At 38.8% G+C, this 20,109-nt stretch overlaps 1 protein-coding gene across 8 annotated transcripts in view; it reads left to right on the forward strand.

Moving 5' to 3' along the window:
- TAOK1 (TAO kinase 1) overlaps window positions 1–20,109 on the forward strand; it is a 149,805-nt gene that overhangs the window by 82,219 nt on the left and 47,477 nt on the right. For 7 of the 8 annotated variants that reach the window (XR_004960429.1, XM_036269936.1, XM_036269938.1 and 4 more), the window contains 3 exons: window positions 11,681–11,774; window positions 13,494–13,575; window positions 18,066–18,233. Coding sequence is in view for 7 of the 8 variants with exons in the window: in XM_036269936.1 (XP_036125829.1) it covers window positions 11,681–11,774; window positions 13,494–13,575; window positions 18,066–18,233 (344 nt within the window). In the remaining variant the exon portion in view is untranslated. The remainder of the gene's footprint in view (window positions 1–11,680; window positions 11,775–13,493; window positions 13,576–18,065; window positions 18,234–20,109) is intronic. The other variant, XM_036269941.1, reaches the window with a different exon arrangement.

Raw genomic sequence — 20,109 nt, forward strand, 5'->3', positions numbered from 1 at the left:
ATCAAGCCCACAACCTGGAATCAAACTGGACCTCACAGTCCATGGGATGATGCTCAGTCCACTAAGCCACACTGGCTGGGCTAAATAAGTTTGCATTTAAATAATCACATGTGGCTAGTAGCTACCCTGTTAAGACAATACAAGTCTAGAGGCATGATTTTCATTACAAATTAGATTGCAGTCTTGGGAAATATATCTATTATATACTTTTCTACTTTATTTATTTATTTTTTTATCCTCACTCGAGGACATTTTTTCTTCTTTTGTTCAGGTACAGTGGGAGGGAGAGAGAGGAACAGAGAGAGAGAGAGAAACATCGATGTGAAAGGAACACATCGAGTGGCTGCCACCCACACAACCGACCAGGGCCGGGGACAAACTGCAACCGAGGTACGTGCCCTTAGCGGGAACCGAACCCAGGTCTCTCTGGACCGCAGGCCGACGCTCTAACTGCTGAGCCAAACTGGCCAGGGCTACTTTTCTACTTTAAATTAGAGATAATGAGGTAAAGCAAATTTTTTTTTTAAATTTTATTTATCCTCACCCGAGGACATTTTTCGATATTTTATTTAGATAGAGTGGGAGGGAGAGAAAGAGAGAGAGAGAGAGAGAGACATCGACGTGAAAGGGACACATCGAGTGGTTGCCACCCACACAACCCAACCAAGGCCGGGGACAAACTGCAACCGAGGTACATGACCTTAGCGGGAACCGAACCCGGGTCTCTCCAGACCGCAGGCCAACGCTCTAACCGCTGAGCCAAACCGGCCAGGGCGGTAAAGCAAATTTTTTTGTAATATTTGTGAGAGAACAAACTTAAATAAATTGTACTATCCTTGGTGTTGATAAATATAGATCTAAATAAATGTGACTCACTTATACTTTGTTATCATAACAGTGGAAATAACTTGGTTATGTCTTACGACCAAGAAATCTTAAATTGCAGGATTTTTTATAGGAGAGTTTGTATGTTTGTTTACAATTTGATGAAAAAGATCCCTAGTGTTGTTTTTCAGGCTATATGCATTGACTGTACAATTGTCATTATAAAAATAAAATTTACCGTCTTTTTCTGATTACAAAAATATAGTATGTTGAGGGTATAATATTTCGGAAATACATTAAAGAGATAAAAAAATATTAAAAATAACTATAATAGTAATTTGTTATTGGATACATAATATAAAGATGTAAATTGTAACAACATAAACAAAACAAGGCGGGTTGTGGGAAGTAATATGTAAGCTTTAAAATATGTTAGACTAAAAGGAGAAACATCTGTAACAAAAATAAATAAATTAAAAATAAAATAAATAAATAAAATATGTTTGACTTTAGTTGTTATGAATTTAAAGTAGACTATTAAAATATAAGTTGTTTATATAAACAAAAACCTATAGCCGATACACAAATGATAAAGAGAAAGGAATCTAAGCATACCACTACAGAAAATCATCAAATCACAAAGGAAGAGAGCTAAAAAGAAATAAATAACAAAGAAATTAAAAAACCATGAATTGCCCTGGCTGTTTAGCTCAGTGGTTAGAGAACATCAGCCTGCGGTCCAGAGATCCACATTCAGTTCCCACTAAGGGCGCGCACCTCAGTTGCAGTTTGTCCCCGGCCCTGGTTGGTCATGCAGGTGGCAGCCACTCGATGTGTCCCTTTCATGTCAATGTTTCTCTCTCTGTCTTCCTTCCCCTCTATCTGAACAAAAAATGGAAAAATGTCCTCAGGTGAGGATAAAAAAACAAACAAACAAACAAAACCATGAACAAGCCCACCCAGTGTGGCTCAGTGGTTGAGCATCGACCCATACACCAAAAGGTTGCCAATTCGATTCCTGGTCTGGGCACATGCCCAGGTTGTGGACCCAGTCCCCACTAGGGGCATGCAGGAAGTGGCCAATGTTCTCTCTCATTGATGTTTCTTTCTCTCCCTCCCTCCCTCCCTCTCCCTCCCTTCCTCCTTTCCTCTTTCTCTAAAATCAATAAAGAAATAAAAAATTTAAAAAAACAACAATGAACAAAATAGCAATAAGTAGATATTTATCAATAATTACTTTAGTTGTGAATTGATTAAATTCTCCAACTAAAAGACATACAGTGGCTAAATGGATTAAATAAATAAAAGACTAATCTATGTGAGGTCTATAAGAGACTCATTTTAGATGTACAAATACACACAGACTGAAAGTGAAAGGATGGAAAAAGAGATTCCATGCAAATATAACCAAAGCAAGGTTGGAGTAACTATGTTTATATCAGGCAAATAGACTTTAAAACAAAGACTAATAAGAGACAAAGAAGGGCATTACATAATGATAAAGAGGTCATTCCAACTAGAAGTACAACATTTATAAATATTTATGCACCCAACATAGGAGCACCTAGATATATAAAGCAATATTAACAGACCTAAAGGGAGAAATAGACAGCAATATAATAATAATAATAGCAGACTTTAATACCCTGCTTTCATCAATCAATGGATTATCTAGACCAGTGGTTCTCAACCTGTGGGTTGCAGCCCCTTTGGGGATTGAACGACCCTTTCACAGGGGTCGCCTAAGACATAACAGTAGCAAAATTACAGTTATGACATAGCAACAAAAATAATTTTATGGTTGGGGGTCACCAACACATGAGGAACTGTATTAAAGGGTCGTGGCATTAGGAAGGTTGAGAACCAGTGACAGAAAAATCAGTATGAAAATCATCATTGGCCTTAAATACCATGTTAGACCTGATTTACTTTAAGAGATATGCAGAATATTCCAACCAAAGGCAACTCAGTTCTCGAACTTAATATGTTCTGGGCAAAAACCAAATCATTTTTTTCCCATCAGAAATAATATAAATTGAATTAATCTGTTCCAGAACCACCCCAAGCGATTCCTTGTTTTAACTTTGTTTTTTTTAATTCCTTACTCGAGGACTTTTTTCTACTTATTATCAGATAGAGTAGAAGGGAGGGAGGGGGGGAAAGAGGGAGGGAGAGAAAGACAGAGAGAGAAACATCGAAGTGATAGAGCCACATCGACTGGTTGCCTCCCACACAACCCCACCAGGGCTGGGGACAAACTGCAACTGAGGTACGTGCCCTTGGCTGGAATCAAACCCGAGATTCATTGGTCTGTGGGTCAACACTCTAACCGCCGAGCCAAACCGGCCAGGGCTTAACTTTTCTTATATACAGTGCATGTCTAATGTACTGTGTAATCTATAAATAAACATTTTAAAAACAAAAATGACATAAACTGTAAGTGAAAATTTAATAAATAGGGAATGAAATGTGCAGTAAAAAATAAAAATTTAATGATAATAAGCAGCAACAAAAGCAAAAAAGTATGAAAATATTCACAGCACAATTTCTTGAGATGTTAATAGAGGTAAACGCAAATTCGTGCATTATCTCCTTTATTTGTCACCTGAGAGAAGCGTGACTGATCATACAGGTATCAGTATGAAAGGGTTGTTAGGTTGAGAAGCAAATGGTTTGAAATGGGAGACATTCGAGAACTGAGGTTTCACTATATACATTCTTAAGTGCACATGGAACATTCTCTAGGATAGGTCATATGTTGGGCTGCAAAAGAAGTCTTAATAAATTAAGAAGATTGAAATCATATCAAGCATCTTTTCTGACCATAATGGTATAAAACTTGAAATCAATTACAAGAAAACTGAATAATTCACAAGTATATGGATTTTAAACAACATGCTACTGAGAGGATGGAACCAGGAGGAGTGGGGTGAACATACCAGCGGGGTACAGTTGCAGAGAGTAGAATTCCAGGAAGGGATCCCAGAGTCAGGAGTCTTGATAAGCCCAAGGGGTGGGGGATGGGGGGGGTCTGTCCAGGTTCCTGAGTCATGGGGTCTGGGGCTGACCCTGAGGCCTGGGAGTAGAGGGTAGTTAGGCATGGCCTCTGCTAGCAAGGGAATCATGGTTTCTTCTCTCTTACCATGGCTTCTCTTGTTACCTTGCCCATGGGCGCAGTTGCTGACAGGACTCAGCCGTAGAGAAGGACAGTTAGGTCTCTGAGTGGACAGAGACCTAGGATGTAGGCTCAAACTGCCTCAGCCTCTTCCCCCTAGCTCTAGGGTGCTCCACCTTCCCCTACCTCAACACCTGGACCATCCAGTCTCTCAGGGCTGGTGGGCTGTTGTGTTGTTTGGGACAGCCGTGTATGTGTTTGTCTGTGTGTCTGTCTTGAAGGTAGTGGGTGCTTGGCAGGGTGTTGTGTTGTTTGGGACAGCTGCCATCCCAGTGTGGGGCTGGGGGACCAGAAAGTGGGGCTGGTGTCTGGGGCAGGGAGCGGTGTCTTGGAGCTGAAGGAAGACAGGTCATGAAGCCCCTCTTCTCTGAAGCTATGAGGCCATGACCTGTGTGGGCCTGTCAGGGCCCTGTGCAAGCCAAGATCTTATGAATAGGGTCAGGGCTACCCAGACAGGAGGGGCCCTACCTTCTGAGAGGCCCAGGGTCAAGACCTTGGGGCTGGGCAGCCAGGTTCGCTGGGCAGAGCTCAGCAGGATTTGAGAGCGATGTCTCAGGGCACTTGGGCCTTGTCCCAGGATTGTCTGCCATTGCCACTACCACTGCACTGGGAACCAGTGGGAACAGGAGGCATCACCAAGGGGCCTCAAGCCCCAGGATGTGCAAAGTCTTAACAAAATGGGGAGTCGCAAAGGGTCTCTCAGATGCGAAGGAGGGAACAATCCCTCCAAGGAGAGTTGCCTAGGAGCAGGGGAGGGGCTGGAGAGGGGGACGTGGCCCCTCCTAGGAGGGGAGAGGAGAACAAAAATACATGCTATTGAACAACCAGCTAATGGGTCGGGAGAATGAATAGAAATAAAAACTAATCTCAAGACATGAAAATGGAAATATGACATCCAAAATGTATGGGATGTAGCAAAAGCAGTTCTAAGAGGGAATTTCATAGTGATAAATACCTACGTTAAGAAATAAGGATGTTGAGACTTCCGGTCAAGATGGCGGCGTAGGTAAACGCGGTATCGCGTCCTCCCACAATCACATCAAAGTTACAACTAAACTACAGAATAACCATCATTCAAAACCGCCTGAAATCAAGCTGAATGGAAGTCCTACAACTACGGAATTAAAGCAGAGCCACATCCAGACTGGTAGGAGGGGCGGAGGCGCGAGGGGCGGCAGGGCGACGGGCTGGTCCCACACCCACGTGTGGTGGATAAAAATCAGGAGGATACCTCGGCTGGGAAGGTCCTTCCTGAGGACTGAGGGGGTCCCTGTCCCACACCAGGTGCCCCACTCAGGGTTCCAGTGCCAGGAAGAGAAGTCCCCATAACTTCTGATTGGAAAAACCAGAGGGAACTGAGGCTCAGGGAGACTGAGGCGGCTGGAGCCCCAGGCAGCTCCCTAAAGGGCCCGCCCATGGACTTACTCGGACTCTCTCCCTCTATGCTTGGAGGGAAGGCAGCTCGAGGGGCGCCAGAGACATATAGGGAAGAACTGAGCTGTTTGGCACTGGAGCGAGGTCTGGAGAGGGGGCTTTCTCTGGGACAAACGTGCTGCCAGAGGCCTTTGTTCCTTTGGTGAGCCCTTCCCTGGGGCGGCAGACAGAAGCCATATCTGGGACTCCAGCAACCTGGCTCACACTGGTAACCCCGCCCTGGTGACTCCTTGTGGCCCTGCCCCACCCAAGCTCTTGCCACTTGCTTCACCATAGGATTGGCCTGTCTTGGATCCTGCTTCAGGTTTTTCCTAAATGCTTTTAAACGAGCAGCATCTGGTCTCAGCTAGCCCCATACCTCTTGTTAAGTAATACACTGAAACAAACACAGGGAGAAAGCCAAATGAGGAGACAAAGAAACAGGTCCCAAATGAAAGAACAGAACAAACCCCAAGAAAAGAACTAAGCGAAATGGAGATAAGCAACCTAACAGATGCTGAGTTCAAAATATTGCTTATAAGGATGCTCAGTGAACTTAGTGAGAACCTCAGTGAACTTATTGAGGGCCTCAAGAGCATAATAAAGGACCAGTCAGAAATCATGGATGCACAGTCAGAATTGAAGGAGGCATTAACTGAAAGAATAATTTACACAGCTTCATTAGTAGAGTACGTAAATCCAAGGAGCAAACCATCGATTTGGAATATAAGGAAGCAAAAAACGCTCAATCAGAACAGCAAAAATAAAAAAGGATCCAACAAAATGAGGATAGTGTAAGGAGCCTCTGGGACAACTTCAAGCATGCCAACATTCGCATCTTGGGGGTGCCAGAAGGAGAAGAGCGAGAACAAGAAATCGAAAACCTGTTTGAAACAATAATGGCAGAAAACTTTCCTAACTTGGTGAAGGAAACAGACATACAAGTCCAGGAAGCACAGAGCGTCCCAAACAAGATGAACCCCAAGAGGCCCACACCAAGACACATCATCATCAAAATGCAAAAGGTTCAAGACAAAGAGAGAATCTTAAAAACAGCGAGATAAAGGCAGCTAGTTACCTACAAGGGAGTTCCCATAAGGCTGTCAGATGATTTCTCAAAAGAAACTTTGCAGGCCAGAAGGGAGTGGCAAGAAATATTCAGAGTGATGAAAAGCAAGAACCTACAACCAAGATTTCTCTATCCTGCAAAGCTGTCATTTAGAATCGATGGCCATATAAAGACTTTCCCAGACAAGAAAAAGTTAAAGGAGTTCATCACCACCAAACCGTTATTATATGAAATGATGAAGGGTCTTTTTGAAGAAAAAGATAAAATATATGAACAAACAAAATGGCAATGAATACATATCTTTCGACAATGGAATCTACAAACAAAATGAACAGGTAGAACAGAAACATTCTCATAGATACAGAGAACATTTTGTTGGTTGCCAGTAGGGAGGGGGGTGGGGGAATGGGTGAAAAAGGTGAAGAGATTAAGAAGTACAAATTCATTGCTAGACTGACAAACCTCAAAGGTAAAGGGTTTGGGGGTGTGGGAAGAAACAAACCAAAGAACTTATATGTATAACCAATGGACACAGACAATAGTGTGGAAAAAGGCGGGAGTGGGGAGGAGGGGGTCAATGGGGGAAAAATGTGGAACATCTGTAATACATTTTACATTCAACAATAAAGATTTTTTTTTTAAAAAGGAAAAGAAAAATATTAATAATAAAAATTAAAAAAAAAAAAAGAAATAAGGATGTTGCCCTGGCTGGTTTGGCTCAGTGGTTAGAGCGTTGGCCTGCGGTCCAGAGAGACCCGGGTTCGGTTCCCGCTAAGGGCACATACCTCAGGTGCAGTTTGTCCCTGGCCCTGGTTGGGTCATGCGGGTGGCAACAACTCGATGTGTCCCTTTCACATCGATGTTTCTCTCTCTCTCCCTCCCTCCCACTCTATCTGAACAAAATATCGAACAATGTCCTCGGGTGAGGATAAAAAAAGGGGTGTGTCTGCCTGTGTTTCTAGCTATCTCTGGAAGACAGAAACCCCACTGCTTTTCACAGCCAAAGGTTATATGGGCATCTTTCCTGGTTCTGGTTCTGTGGACTGGGGAGTCCAGCTTGGGGTTTAGACCCCAGACTTCTCAAGAGGAACTCCCCATAGCTGAGATACCTCTCTGAACTTCAGCTGCCACCTATGGGAGCCCAACCCACCTGCTCGCGCCTCTGCACTTTCCGCTAGTCTTGCTGTGGCCTCCTTAGTAAGTGCTTCATTATAAGGCTTCTCTTCAGTTACTCTTCAGTTGGTTAGTAAGGATGAATATTATATACTTTAGTTGTAATTCCAGTTTGGTCCTGGGAGGTAAGTGTAGTTTCCACCTAATCTGCTGCCATCTTGGATTCTATATGGAGGATGCTCACTCTTGCTGCTTTTATTCAATATAGTATTGGAGTCCTAACCAGAGCAATTAAGGCAAGATAAAGAAATAAAAGGCATCTGGTCAGTGTGGCTCAGTGGTTGAGCATCAACCCATGCACCAAGAGGTCACCAATTTGATTCCTGGTCAGGGCACATGCCCAGGTTGTGGGCCTAGGTTCCAGTGGGGGGCATGCAGGGGGCAGCCAAGTGATGTTCTCACTCATCAATGTTTCTGTCTCTCTCTCTCCATCTCCCTCTCTCTTTCTAACATAAATTAAAAGAAAAAAAATTGGAAAAAAAACCCATCCAAATCAGAAAGGAAGAAGTAGAACTCATTATTTGCAGTTGACCGACATTATACATAGAAAGATTTAAAAACTCCAACAACAGTTAGAACTAAAACAAACTCAATAAAGTTGCAGGATACAAAGTCAATGTACAGAAATCTATTGCATTTCTATATACTAACAACAAACTATCAGAAAGAGAAATTAAGAAAATCCCATATAAATCATATGAAATAGAGTTAAATGCCTAGGAATTAATTTAACTAAGGAGGTCAAAGACCTGTACTCAAAACTATATTTTTTAGCTAAGTTCGGTGTTTGTTGACAAAATTGAGAGATACTCAATTTTATAGTAAATTATAAAATCAGAAAGCATAGTATGGATTGATAATTTGATGGTATACCATTTAAAAGTGGAACACTGTTTGCCCTGGCCAGTTTGGCTCAGCAGTTAGAGCATCAGCCCACAGACCAAAGAGTTGTGGGTTTGATTCCAGTCAAGGCTACATACCTTGGTTGCGGTTCGGCCCCCGGCCCTGGTCCAGGTCTTTCGGGTGGCAATCAGTTGATGTCTCTCTCTCTCTCTCTCTCTCCCCCCCCTCCCTCCCTCCCCCCTCCATCTCTCCCTCCTACTCTATCTGAAGATAAATGGAAAAAAATATCTTCGAGTGAGGATTAACAACAACAAAAAAAGGAACATCGTTTAAAATTTTAAATACTCTAATAAATTATCATAGAATCAAGTTTTTCCATTCATTCATAATTTTTTCAGTAACTCTGTCCTGTTTCCAAACTATTTGGCTGGTGAGCCGTGATATCCCAGGATGGAGCATCAGAGTCATGTGATTAGAGGAGGGAGTTCTCACAGACCAATATCCTCCTATGGGGAAACAGAATCTATCCATGCAGGTGGGCAGTCAGGTTTGAAGATTCAGAACCCTGGTGGTGTGACTGAGGCAGGCTTAGCTTGGGGTATTAGTGCAAGTAGAGTAAGGAGGTTACAATAGGGAGAGTGATCTATTGCATGGTATTAGAGTCTAAAGAGGACATCCATTTTGGGGGGTGCCTACACACACGCAGTGCCTCGTCAAAAAGAAGAGTGCTTCCCTTGTAAGGACTCATGAAGAGGGCCTCACTGCGGTTTGGGTGGGGTATCAAACTGAGTGGGTTGCCCTGGCCGGTGTGGCTCAGTTCTTTGAGTATCATCATGTGTGCCAAAGGGTCACCAGTTCGATTTCCAGTCAGCACTTGCCTTGGTTGCGGGTTTGACCCTCAGTCAGGGTGTATGCAGGAGGCAGCTGATCAATGTTTCTCTTTCACATAGATGTTTCTCTCTCCCTCCCTCTCTCTGTAGAATCAGTAAAAAGAAAACATTTTTTAAAAAATGAAACTGAGTGAATGAAGAGTACAGTGACACTATAGAGTGACTTTGAATGATGTTTCAAAACTTCAGGGAAAAGGGGGACATCTACTCAGGAGAGAGGGTAGTGGCAATGACAAGAGACTGGTTACCTACAGTGGGAATTTATCAAATAAGAAAATATATTAAGGATGATCAGAGCAAGGGTTTTCATTGACAGAGAAAGTTATTACAAATAATGGAAAGAGAGAAAGCTAGAATAAATATTACGGGATTGGATTGGAGATGCTGTAGTGAACACAATTGTTTTCAATAAACATAGGTGTTTAATGTGCATGTATGTATTTTCTAACTTTATCCACTGAGAGGATCTAAGAGTAGTGATACCTCAGTAGCAGTGAGCACACCTATTGCCACAGCTCTGAAGAAATGATTGAATAATGAACATAACAGTCTGAGGAATGGGGTAGTCCTAGAGACGTGGAAGTGGGGTACAGACTGACAATCCCCAGAAAAGGGGGTGGTGGGGGAGAGATAAACCACAGAACTTATATGCATTTGTGCATGAACAATGGACATGGACAACAAAGCTGGGGACAGGGTGGGGAGGGAGAGGGAGAAGGGAAACAGTGGGGGGAAAAGGAGAAACATCTGTAACAGAAATAAATAAATAGCCCTGGCCGGTTTGGCTCAGCGGTTAGAGCGTCCGCCTGCGGTCCGGAGAGACCCAGGTTCGGTTCCCGCTAAGGGCATGTACCTCGGTTGCAGTTTGTCCCCGACCCTGGTTGGTCATGCGGGCGGCAGCCACTCGATGTGTCCCTTTCACATCGATGTTTCCCTCTCTCTCTCTTCCTCTCTCTCCCTCCCACTCTATCTGTACAAAAAATGGAAAAATGTCCTCGGGTGAGGATAAAAAATAAAAAATAAATAAAAAATAAATTAAATAAATTAAAAAAAACAAATAAATAAATATAAAGAAGAAGAAGAAGAAGAAGAAACGATTGATCTGTTGTCAGAAGAAGGGAAAGCACCAGATGAACCTGGAATATCTTACTGTGCCAGAAAGCAAGGGGGTGATCAAGGAGTGATAAGACAATGTCAAAAAGACAGAAGCCAGAATAAAAACATTCTCACTGACCAAATATGAGGCATTTTGAACATAAAAATAAACAGTAGTAGCAGATTATAGCTTATTAAATAAAAATTTCTAAGTCCATACAATAAATAAATAAAAGACTAAAACGAGAGTTTTTTGAAAAACTGTTTATATAGATTTAAAGTACCTTCTCACAAAGAAAAAATAGAGAAACTTTACCATGAGGAAGCCTGTCAGATATGGCCTTAAATGATCAAAGTGAACACTGTCAGAATAGGACCATTTGGAGTCATGCACTGCCTCATAGAATACAATGATAAAGAAATAGCATCTATTTCTGTGGTGTTCCTGCCAAAGATGTATAACTTAATCATAAGAGAAATTCATCTTGAGGAACATTCAAAAGTCTTAATATCTTCAGAATTATGAAGGTCATGACTTTAACTTTTACTTTAAGACACTAGAAAAAAGAAGAGCAAATTCAACCCAAAATAAGCTGAAGAATGAGAATAAAAAAGATCAAAGCGAAAATCAGTTAAGTAGAAAACAAAATCAATAGAGCAGATCAGTGAAATATGAAACTAGTTCTTTGAGGTAATTGATAATCCTCTAGCCAATTGATCAGGAAAAAAAGAAAGAAGATACAAATTACAAAGTCAGGTGTGAAAGGTAACATCACTATAGATTTTATAGGTATTAAAAGAACTATAAGGATACAGTATGAACAATTTTATGTTAATTTCACAACATAGATAAAATGGACAATTTCCTTGTAGCTCACGTTTGCTACAGAGGACATTTATTTGACATTTGCTTGAAACTTGAATGGGGTTTCAGGATTAGATGAGAGTCGTATCAGTATTGATGACCTGATTTAATGGAGGTATTGTTCTTTAGTAGAATGTTCTTGTTTTAAATTATTTAGAAATGGTGGGGCATCAGTTCAGCAATTTACTCTAAATTGATTTACTTGAAAATGTTCTTTGAACTCTGCAATTTTTTTTGCTAAGTTTGAGATTATTAAAAAAACTTTAACAATATTTGTATGCCCCTTTATAACAAGAATGTATTTTAACAGGCAAGTTTTCTTTCTCTCACAGCGGAAAGGAAGCCTCCTTTATTTAATATGAATGCAATGAGTGCCTTATATCACATAGCCCAAAATGAATCCCCTACATTACAGTCTAATGAATGGTGAGTACTGCTAAGAGATACATTATGTACCATTGTATAAATTAAGTGCTTTTTCATACTGTTATCAAAATGATTTCATTTCAATCAGGTCAACCATATTACTACCTGAAGAGATATTAAAATAGGTTTATTCCTGTAACAATTGGAATACATTATTTTTATTGGCTTATTAAGACACATTATTTTGTATGCTATTGGCTTGTGAAATTCCCTCAGTGAACCTGTGTTAAATAAACTATTGGCAAAGATAAATAAAATTGGTTTATTTTACCCTTATGCTTATCCTTTATTATGTGTGCTTTTCACAGCATATGTATCTCAGTGATGCCACATGAAAGCAGGGTATTGCTTTTTACAAAAATTTATATTTTATATTTTCTTTGAACTTTAGGAATATATAGACACACACACACACAAACACACACACACACAAACACACACATGTGACCCTGATATATAATAAATAGCACAATTTAAACATTAATAATTTATAACTAAAATATGTAGATTGCCTTACCTATGGTGATATTTTGTTGGAGAATGGTTTATAATTATATGTTCTAAAACAAAGGTAAAATGATTGAGTTATTAGAATTATCAAATAATTTATAACTTTGGGATCATTCTAGTTGTTATTTATTATTCAGAATGCTCTGATGTTCCTTTTCCTAGTGCTTCTTTGATTTGATGAGAATAAGTTCATTTATGTAAAGAAGTTTATATAGAACAGATTGACAGTTTTAGAAAACTAGAATTTTTATTCGTGATAGAAAATTCCAGTGGGAAATTAATTCCTCAGGTGTATCTAGCATTTGAAAAACAGTAGGGGAAATTCTAGTATATTTAATACATACTTTAAAATTCACAAGTAGATGCATAAATTAGCGATACTTATATCTATAATTTTTTAAAAAGATTACATAATTAAGACACATTCAGAGGTCTGTGCTACTTATGTAGAGATATGTAGAAGGAATCTTTTGGCACAGAGTTTATTATGGTATATATAAATAATAAATATATTGAACACATACTGTCTTTATATTGTGATACTTTGGGGATTCAAAAAATAATTATTTTCTTGCACAAGAACATAAAATGTTATTTGATATTTAAAGCAAACATTGATAGAGTAATTATTATTTACTGCCTTGCTCACTGAACTCTTATTGATATCAATATAGTAATATGTTGCAGACTGTCAATATTTTTAAAAATATCTTTATTGGTTTTCTGGGTTTAATGGAAGTATTATCCATTTGTTCAGAGACATCAGATACTCAAATATAAAAAATGCTCCTTCCAAAGCCCATAAAGTGATGTTCTCAAACATGCTATATAGGAAATAATCCAAGGAGCAAACAAGAAAGAAATGGCTTAGAGAAGAGAGAAAACAAATTGAGAAGAATGTCATTTTAGATTTGAATGCAAAGAAGAAAAAGATTGACTTCTCAGAATGAGTTGTGTTATTTAAATATGTGGGAGCAGAATTTTTAAATAATATGTGCAAGTTTATCTTTGAAAATGGTAAAGGTGCACACTTTGCTTTAGATAGCTTTCATAGATTCCTGTGAAATATATAGTGTATTATGTGTACTTTATTTTTTTTTCATAATTTTTTTCCATCCCCCTTCCCACCAATAGGCACATACCTTGATTTGTGGATCTGTTTTTAAAGGAAATAGCAATATGTTCACTTGATACTTTCCTTTACAATAGGTCTGATTATTTTCGCAACTTTGTAGATTCTTGCCTCCAGAAAATCCCTCAAGATCGCCCTACATCAGAGGAACTTTTAAAGGTCAGTTCTATTATATTCTTAAATTGGTTTTCTACCCTTAAGAAATTATTTTAAAGAATGTGTTTTATTTCTCTTTGTATCTGAATCAGTATTAAGAATGCTCTACTAGTCTTTACTAAAATACAGTTTGGAATTTTTCTCGGATGCTAAGTTTTTTCTTTTGTTTTTGTTTTTTCAAAATTGGTTAATTGCTTTTACCATGGCTGAATAGATTATATAGTCAAATATTCAAAATAATTACCACATAGCTAAATTTTTATATGTGCAAGAATATATTCATGAGTTATAATTATTAATTTTTTTTTATCAGACGTATAAATTTATAGGAATTGCTATAGAGAACAAAACTAGCTCTGGCTGGTTTGGTTCAGTGGTTAGAGCGTCGGCCTGTGGACCAAAAAGGCTCAGGTTCGGTTCCCACTAAGGGAATGTACCTTGATTACAGTTTGTTCCTGGCCCTGGTTAGAGTCGTGTGGGTGGCAACCACTCGATGTGTCACTCTCACATCGATGTTTCTCTCTCTTTCTTCGTCCCTCTCTCCCTCCTGCTCTATTCTGAAGATGAATGTAAAAATGTCCTTGGATGAGGATTAAAAAACATAAAAAAAACCCAAAAAACTATCTATAGTCAAAAAATCAGAAAAGTGCCCTGGCCGGTTTGGCTCAGCGGTTAGAGCGTCCACCTGCGGTCTGGAGAGGCCCGGGTTCGGTTCCCACTAAGGGCACGTACCTCGCTTGCAGTTTGTCCCCGGCCCTGGTTGGTCGTGCGGGTGGCAGCCACTCAATGTGTCCCTTTCACGTCGATGTCCCTCTCTCTTCCTCTCTCTCCCTCCCACTCTGTCTGTACAAAAAATGGAAAAATGTCCTCGGATGAGGATAAAAAAAAAAAAATCAGAAAAGTGACTGGTTCTGGGAGGATTGACTAGGAAGGGACATGAGAGCCCTAGATGATGTAGCTCAGTTGGTTGGGCATCATCCTGCACACCAAAAGGTCGCTGGTTCAATTGCCAGTCAGGACACATGGGCTTGATCCTATGTGGGGGTTGTGGGCTTAATTCCTGTCAGGGGGCATACAGGAGTATTAATTTTTTTTAATGCTCACTAGAGGATTTTTTACATTGATTTTCAGATAGAGTGGGAAGGAGAGAGAGAGAAACATCTATGTGAAACATCAATTGGCTGCCTCCCACACATCCCAATCAGGGCCATTGATCTAACCGCAACCGAGGTATGTGTCCTTGACTGGAGTCAAACCCTGTGACTCTTTGGTCTGCAAGCCAACACTCTGACTGCTGAACCAAACCAGCCAGGGCTATCTTTTTTTTTTAAATCCTCACCTGAGGATATTTTTCCATTTATCTTCAGCTAGAGTGGGAGGGAGGTGGGGAGAGAGAGAGAGAGAGAGACAGAAACATTGATGTGAGAAAGACACATCAGTTGGCTGCCTCCCACACTGCTCTGATCAGAGCCAGGGAACCGCAACCAAGAAATGTGCCCTTGACTGGAATCAAATCCTGCAACTCTTTGATCTATGAACCGATATTCTAATTGCTGAGCCAAACCATCTAGGGCTATAATTTTTTTTAATCCTCACCCAAGGATATTTTTTTGTTGATTTTTTTTTTTCTTTCAGATAGAATGGGAAGGAGGGAGAGAGAGAAACATTGATGTGAGAGGAACACATCAACTGGCTGCCTCCTGCATGACCCTGACCAGGGCTGGGGACCAAACCGCAACCATGGTATGTGCCCTTAATCAGAATCAAACCCACAACTCTTTGGTCCGAGGGCTGATGCTCTAACCTCTGAGCCAAACTGGCCAGGGCAAGGCTATATATTTTAATTTATATGGTTTAATGTTATATTTCAAAATTGGCAAAACATAGTTTAATTTAAATTTTATATCTATAATATTTTATATATTGACCTGTCCTATATTAAAATAATATAAAAGAAAGAGAAATGATGTGATATTTATGTAACTATTGTGGGAGAAAAGAGATTTCAAAAGAAACTTAAAAATGGATATCATATTTTTGTTTCCTTTCTGGAAATATATTTTTCTAACTTAATGAAAATATTTTTAAAATCATGTAAATTCTATTAATGTTCAATAGATTTTATTGCCTAATTTAAGTACATTATTGGGCCCAGCTGGTGTGGCTCAGTGGTTGATCATTGACCCATGAACCAAGAGGTTGCTGGTTCTTTTTCTGGTCAGGGCACATACCTGGGTTTCCGGCTCAATTCCCAGTGGGAGGTGTGCTGGAGGCAGCCGATCGATGTGTGTCTCTCATTGATTTTTCTCTGTCTCTCTCTCTTCCTCTTTCTCTAAAAATCAATGAAAAAATATTTTTAAAAAATGTGTGTGTGTGTATTATTGGTATATCCCTTATATTCTCAAAAAGTTATTCGTTCATTTGGAGGCTCACCATCTTTTTAATAACAATAGTAATATTGTTGAAATTAATGTACTTCTTAAAACATCTAGATAAGACATTAGTAAGTAGCATTTGGCTCTATCTCTTTTTGACCTTAAGGATTCTTATTGATTTACCATTACAAAATATAAGTAGACTATCATTACATGAATGTTTTAGAATTTCAAAGAGGTTCAGTTTATTTTCACTGATACACAGCAGTTAAAAATACAAAGAAAATCTTGAGAGAGAGAGAGAGAGAGATATTCAGTAGTATTATTTGCACCAATAGTATGTTGAAGACCAATATAAAGTTTCAGTAATGCTTGGGGAATTCTAGGCAGTAATCTTACTCATAGTCTCAGAAATGAAAGCCTGAATAAAATAGCTTCTCGTTACAGCAACAGAATGTTCTGTATACCTAGGAATTACGTTAGTGAAAAATAACCAAGATCTATATGTAGAAAGTTATCAAACTTAGTGTATTATTTTTTTGATAAGAAGACTGAATATTGGTCCGGATGCATGGCTAAGTTGGTTGGAGCATCACCTGTGCACCAGAACAGTTGCGGGTTCAATTCCCAGTTGGGGCATATACCTAGGTTTCGGATTTGATTCCCAGTCAGGAAGCGGGTGTGTATGAGAGGCAACTGATCAGGGTTTCTCTCTCTCTCTCTCTCTCTCTCTCTCTCTCTCTCTGTCTCCCCCTTTCTCTCCAAAATCAATAAATATCTCTTCAAGTGAGGATTTAAAATAATAATAATAAAGACAATATTGTAGATAATGGTGCAAGTCTTGGGAAAAACAGAAGAATGTGACTGCCTTCTTACACTTGCCTAAGTGTAAACTCTTTTGATAATAACCCGAACCACTAGGGCCAGGTATTTAGTATTTGGAGATTAGATCCCAAGCCTGCATGTAGTATTCATTTACCTGTATTGAATACTGAGTGTTTTGGCACAGCCTTCTTTTTTATTTGGACTAATTACATTTATATCACAGTCCATCATAAAGAAAAAATAATAATAGAAAAAGTTTTTTAAATGTATGAAGCTATTTATCTCAGAAATAAAAATTGGAAGTAACCATCCAATGAGTGTGATTAAGAATTCAAGGGTATCTCATGAATTCAACTTAAAAGGTATCTCTCTGCAATCTATATGCTAACTTTGTATCTACAAAACAAAATCTGTACATGGAAAATTTCTGAAAAGAAATGTACCATCACAGAGATGTAAAGTACAGCTTAGAAAATGTAATCAATAATATTGTAGTAACTATGTATAATGCCAGGTGGGTACTAGACTTCTTAGGGGGAATCACTTCGTAAGTTTTAAAATATCTAACCACTATGCTGTACACCTGAAGCTAATATAATGTTAATGTCAACTATAATTGAAAAAAAGAGAAAAAAAATGAAAGGAAAGAAATATACCAAAATGTAACAGTGGTAATTCTAATGGTGGAATTGTTCTTTCTACTATTCTGTTTTTGATAAGGTTAAGCTTTATTAAATGTTAATAATATAATAATGGCTTTTAATCAGCTGCTAGTGTTTTGTGAAGTGTTGCTTATGCAACATATGAAGGAACCCACAATATCCAAGTTTATGTGACATAAAACCACCATCAGTAAATACATTCCTGTTGAAACCTAACTCAGAACTTAATATGTCTTACCTATGAAATCAGCAGTTCTATAATATATAAACCTTGATTTAGCCTTTATTTAGGGCTCTAATTTAAGAATTGAACTTAATTCTTAGAGTTTAATTAGACCTTTTGATTATTTTAACTCAGCATTTTCAGTTGGCCAACAAAGGTATCATGTTCAAAGTTTTTATAAAATGTGCAGGGGTAGTTTTGTAGACACAGTGTGTGTATGTGTAAATGACAACTTTGTAAATGGAAGAAGTCAGAAGTAGAATATAAGTAGATAGCTATAGATTATATGTATTATCTATTATAATTATTTAGGATAGTAATTCTAGGATCTGAGAAGGGGTACATTTGTACTAATTGAAAATATATACAGTATAGGTTTCAACCTGACTTTTACTTTGTCTTACCCAGCACATGTTTGTTCTTCGGGAGCGCCCTGAAACAGTGTTAATAGATCTCATTCAAAGGACAAAAGATGCAGTAAGAGAGCTGGACAATCTGCAGTATCGAAAGATGAAGAAACTCCTTTTCCAGGAGGCACATAATGGACCAGCAGTAGAAGCACAGGAAGAAGAAGAGGTAATACTATAGAAATTACTGAAATAACTAAGCTCTCTTTATTGGCTTCTTTCCTTATGCAATTTGTCTTGCCACAGATCTTTTTGATCAGTGGTTCCTAGACTGTATTTTTTTAATACTGGTCCTGTAAGGATCGCAGGTAGGAAAAAGACTTTGCATTATATACACCCAACCCTTTTGTAGGGTACATGCATAGTAAAGCTCTGCTAAGTCTTTTATTAAAGAAACCTTTTCAACTCTGGAAGTTGCCAATTACTGACTCAGAAGGTATTACAGAGTTACCAAGCATTCTACTGTGTCCCCATAGACACTTGATTCTTTTCAGTTCTGCACGATTTTATTCCATCCACACAGTTCTAAAATACTCATTTTACAAGTGATTAAAGCAAGCCTCAAAATGGTTAATTAACTCACCTTAGGTAGAGGCATGTAGGTTCAAATTCATGTATCACTCACTCTCAAGGCCACGTTCTTTCCATGTTGCCGTTTAGGGAGAATGGAAGTACCGATTTGTAATAGAAATGATAAAGAACTTCCTCATAAGGAAATCTATATCTATATCTATATATATAACTTATTTGTGGAGTTACCTTTTTCACTCTAAATATTTTCTTCTTTGCTCCTGTTAGAATTCCAAAGCTTTGAGTCTTTTGTATTGCTTTCCAGTGAGGAGATCATTTTGTCATTTTGCATTCTAAAACAAGGAGCAGTAGTTACTTACTTTTCTTTTTAATAGTACTGCATAATTAATGAACTATAAAATACAATACTTTCTCAACTTAGAGTTTTTATTTTGTTTTATTAATGATAGTCATTAGAAAATTGTTTGGGACTTTTTTTTTTGGTATGTGCCTCTAGCAGGAACTGAACCCAGGATTCTCTGGTCCCCAGGCCGATGCTCCAACCACTGAGCCAAACCAGCCAGGGCTGTTTGGGGCTATTTTAAATATATATGAAATATATAAAATTAATAAAATTCTAATGTAGTTAAATCTAATTCTAATTTAGCATCTCTGATCGACTAGGGATGTAAGTTCATGTGTGTGTGTGTGTGTGTGTGTGTGTGTGTGTATACATAGAGAGAGAGAGATACAATTAAATTCTGCATATCTTTTTAAAATTCTGCATATCTTACAGAATTTTGATGTGGTAAGACTACTATACTGTTGGTCCCCAGATACCTTTGCTTGCCTGGTTACTTGAGAAAACCAGTCTTATAATTATGATTAAATATATAAATAATATGTAATTTTCAATTTACACAAAAATGTATAGGAATTATGTTAATTATTTGGTGGTAGAGGATAGGCTAGAGACTATATTCTGAGGAAGAAAGGAAAATATAAAGGGCTTCAGTAAAAAATACCAACTCAAAGCGGTTTACAAGATTAAAAAGAATTGGGGCTTGTTTTAATCATGGGAATCATTGAGCAATGAGCAAAATCTCTATATATAACCCATGAGATGTGTAGTAGAAATGGATTTCAAAAAATGTCAAACAGTTTAGAGAAAATGATACACTTTAGCCTGGCCGGTGTGGCTCAGTGGTTGAGCATTGACCCATGCACCAAGAGGTTGCCAGTGCGATTCCTAGTCATGGCACATGCCCAAGTTGTGGGCCAGATCCCCAGTGGGGGACATGCAGGAGGTGGCCAGTCGATGTTCTCTCTCATCAGTGTTTCTGTCTCTCTCTCCCTCTTCCTCTAAAATCAGTAAAGAAAACAAAATTTTTTCTTTTTTTTTTAACCTCACCTGAGGACATTTTTGCATTTATCTTCAGATAGAGCAGGAGGGAGAGAGGGAGGGAGAGAGAGAGAGAAACATCAATATGAGAGAGACACATCGACTGGTTGCCATCCACATGACTCCAACCGGG

Source organism: Molossus molossus, unplaced genomic scaffold, assembly GCF_014108415.1.
Source record: "Molossus molossus isolate mMolMol1 unplaced genomic scaffold, mMolMol1.p scaffold_m16_p_19, whole genome shotgun sequence".
NCBI lineage: Eukaryota > Metazoa > Chordata > Mammalia > Chiroptera > Molossidae > Molossus > Molossus molossus.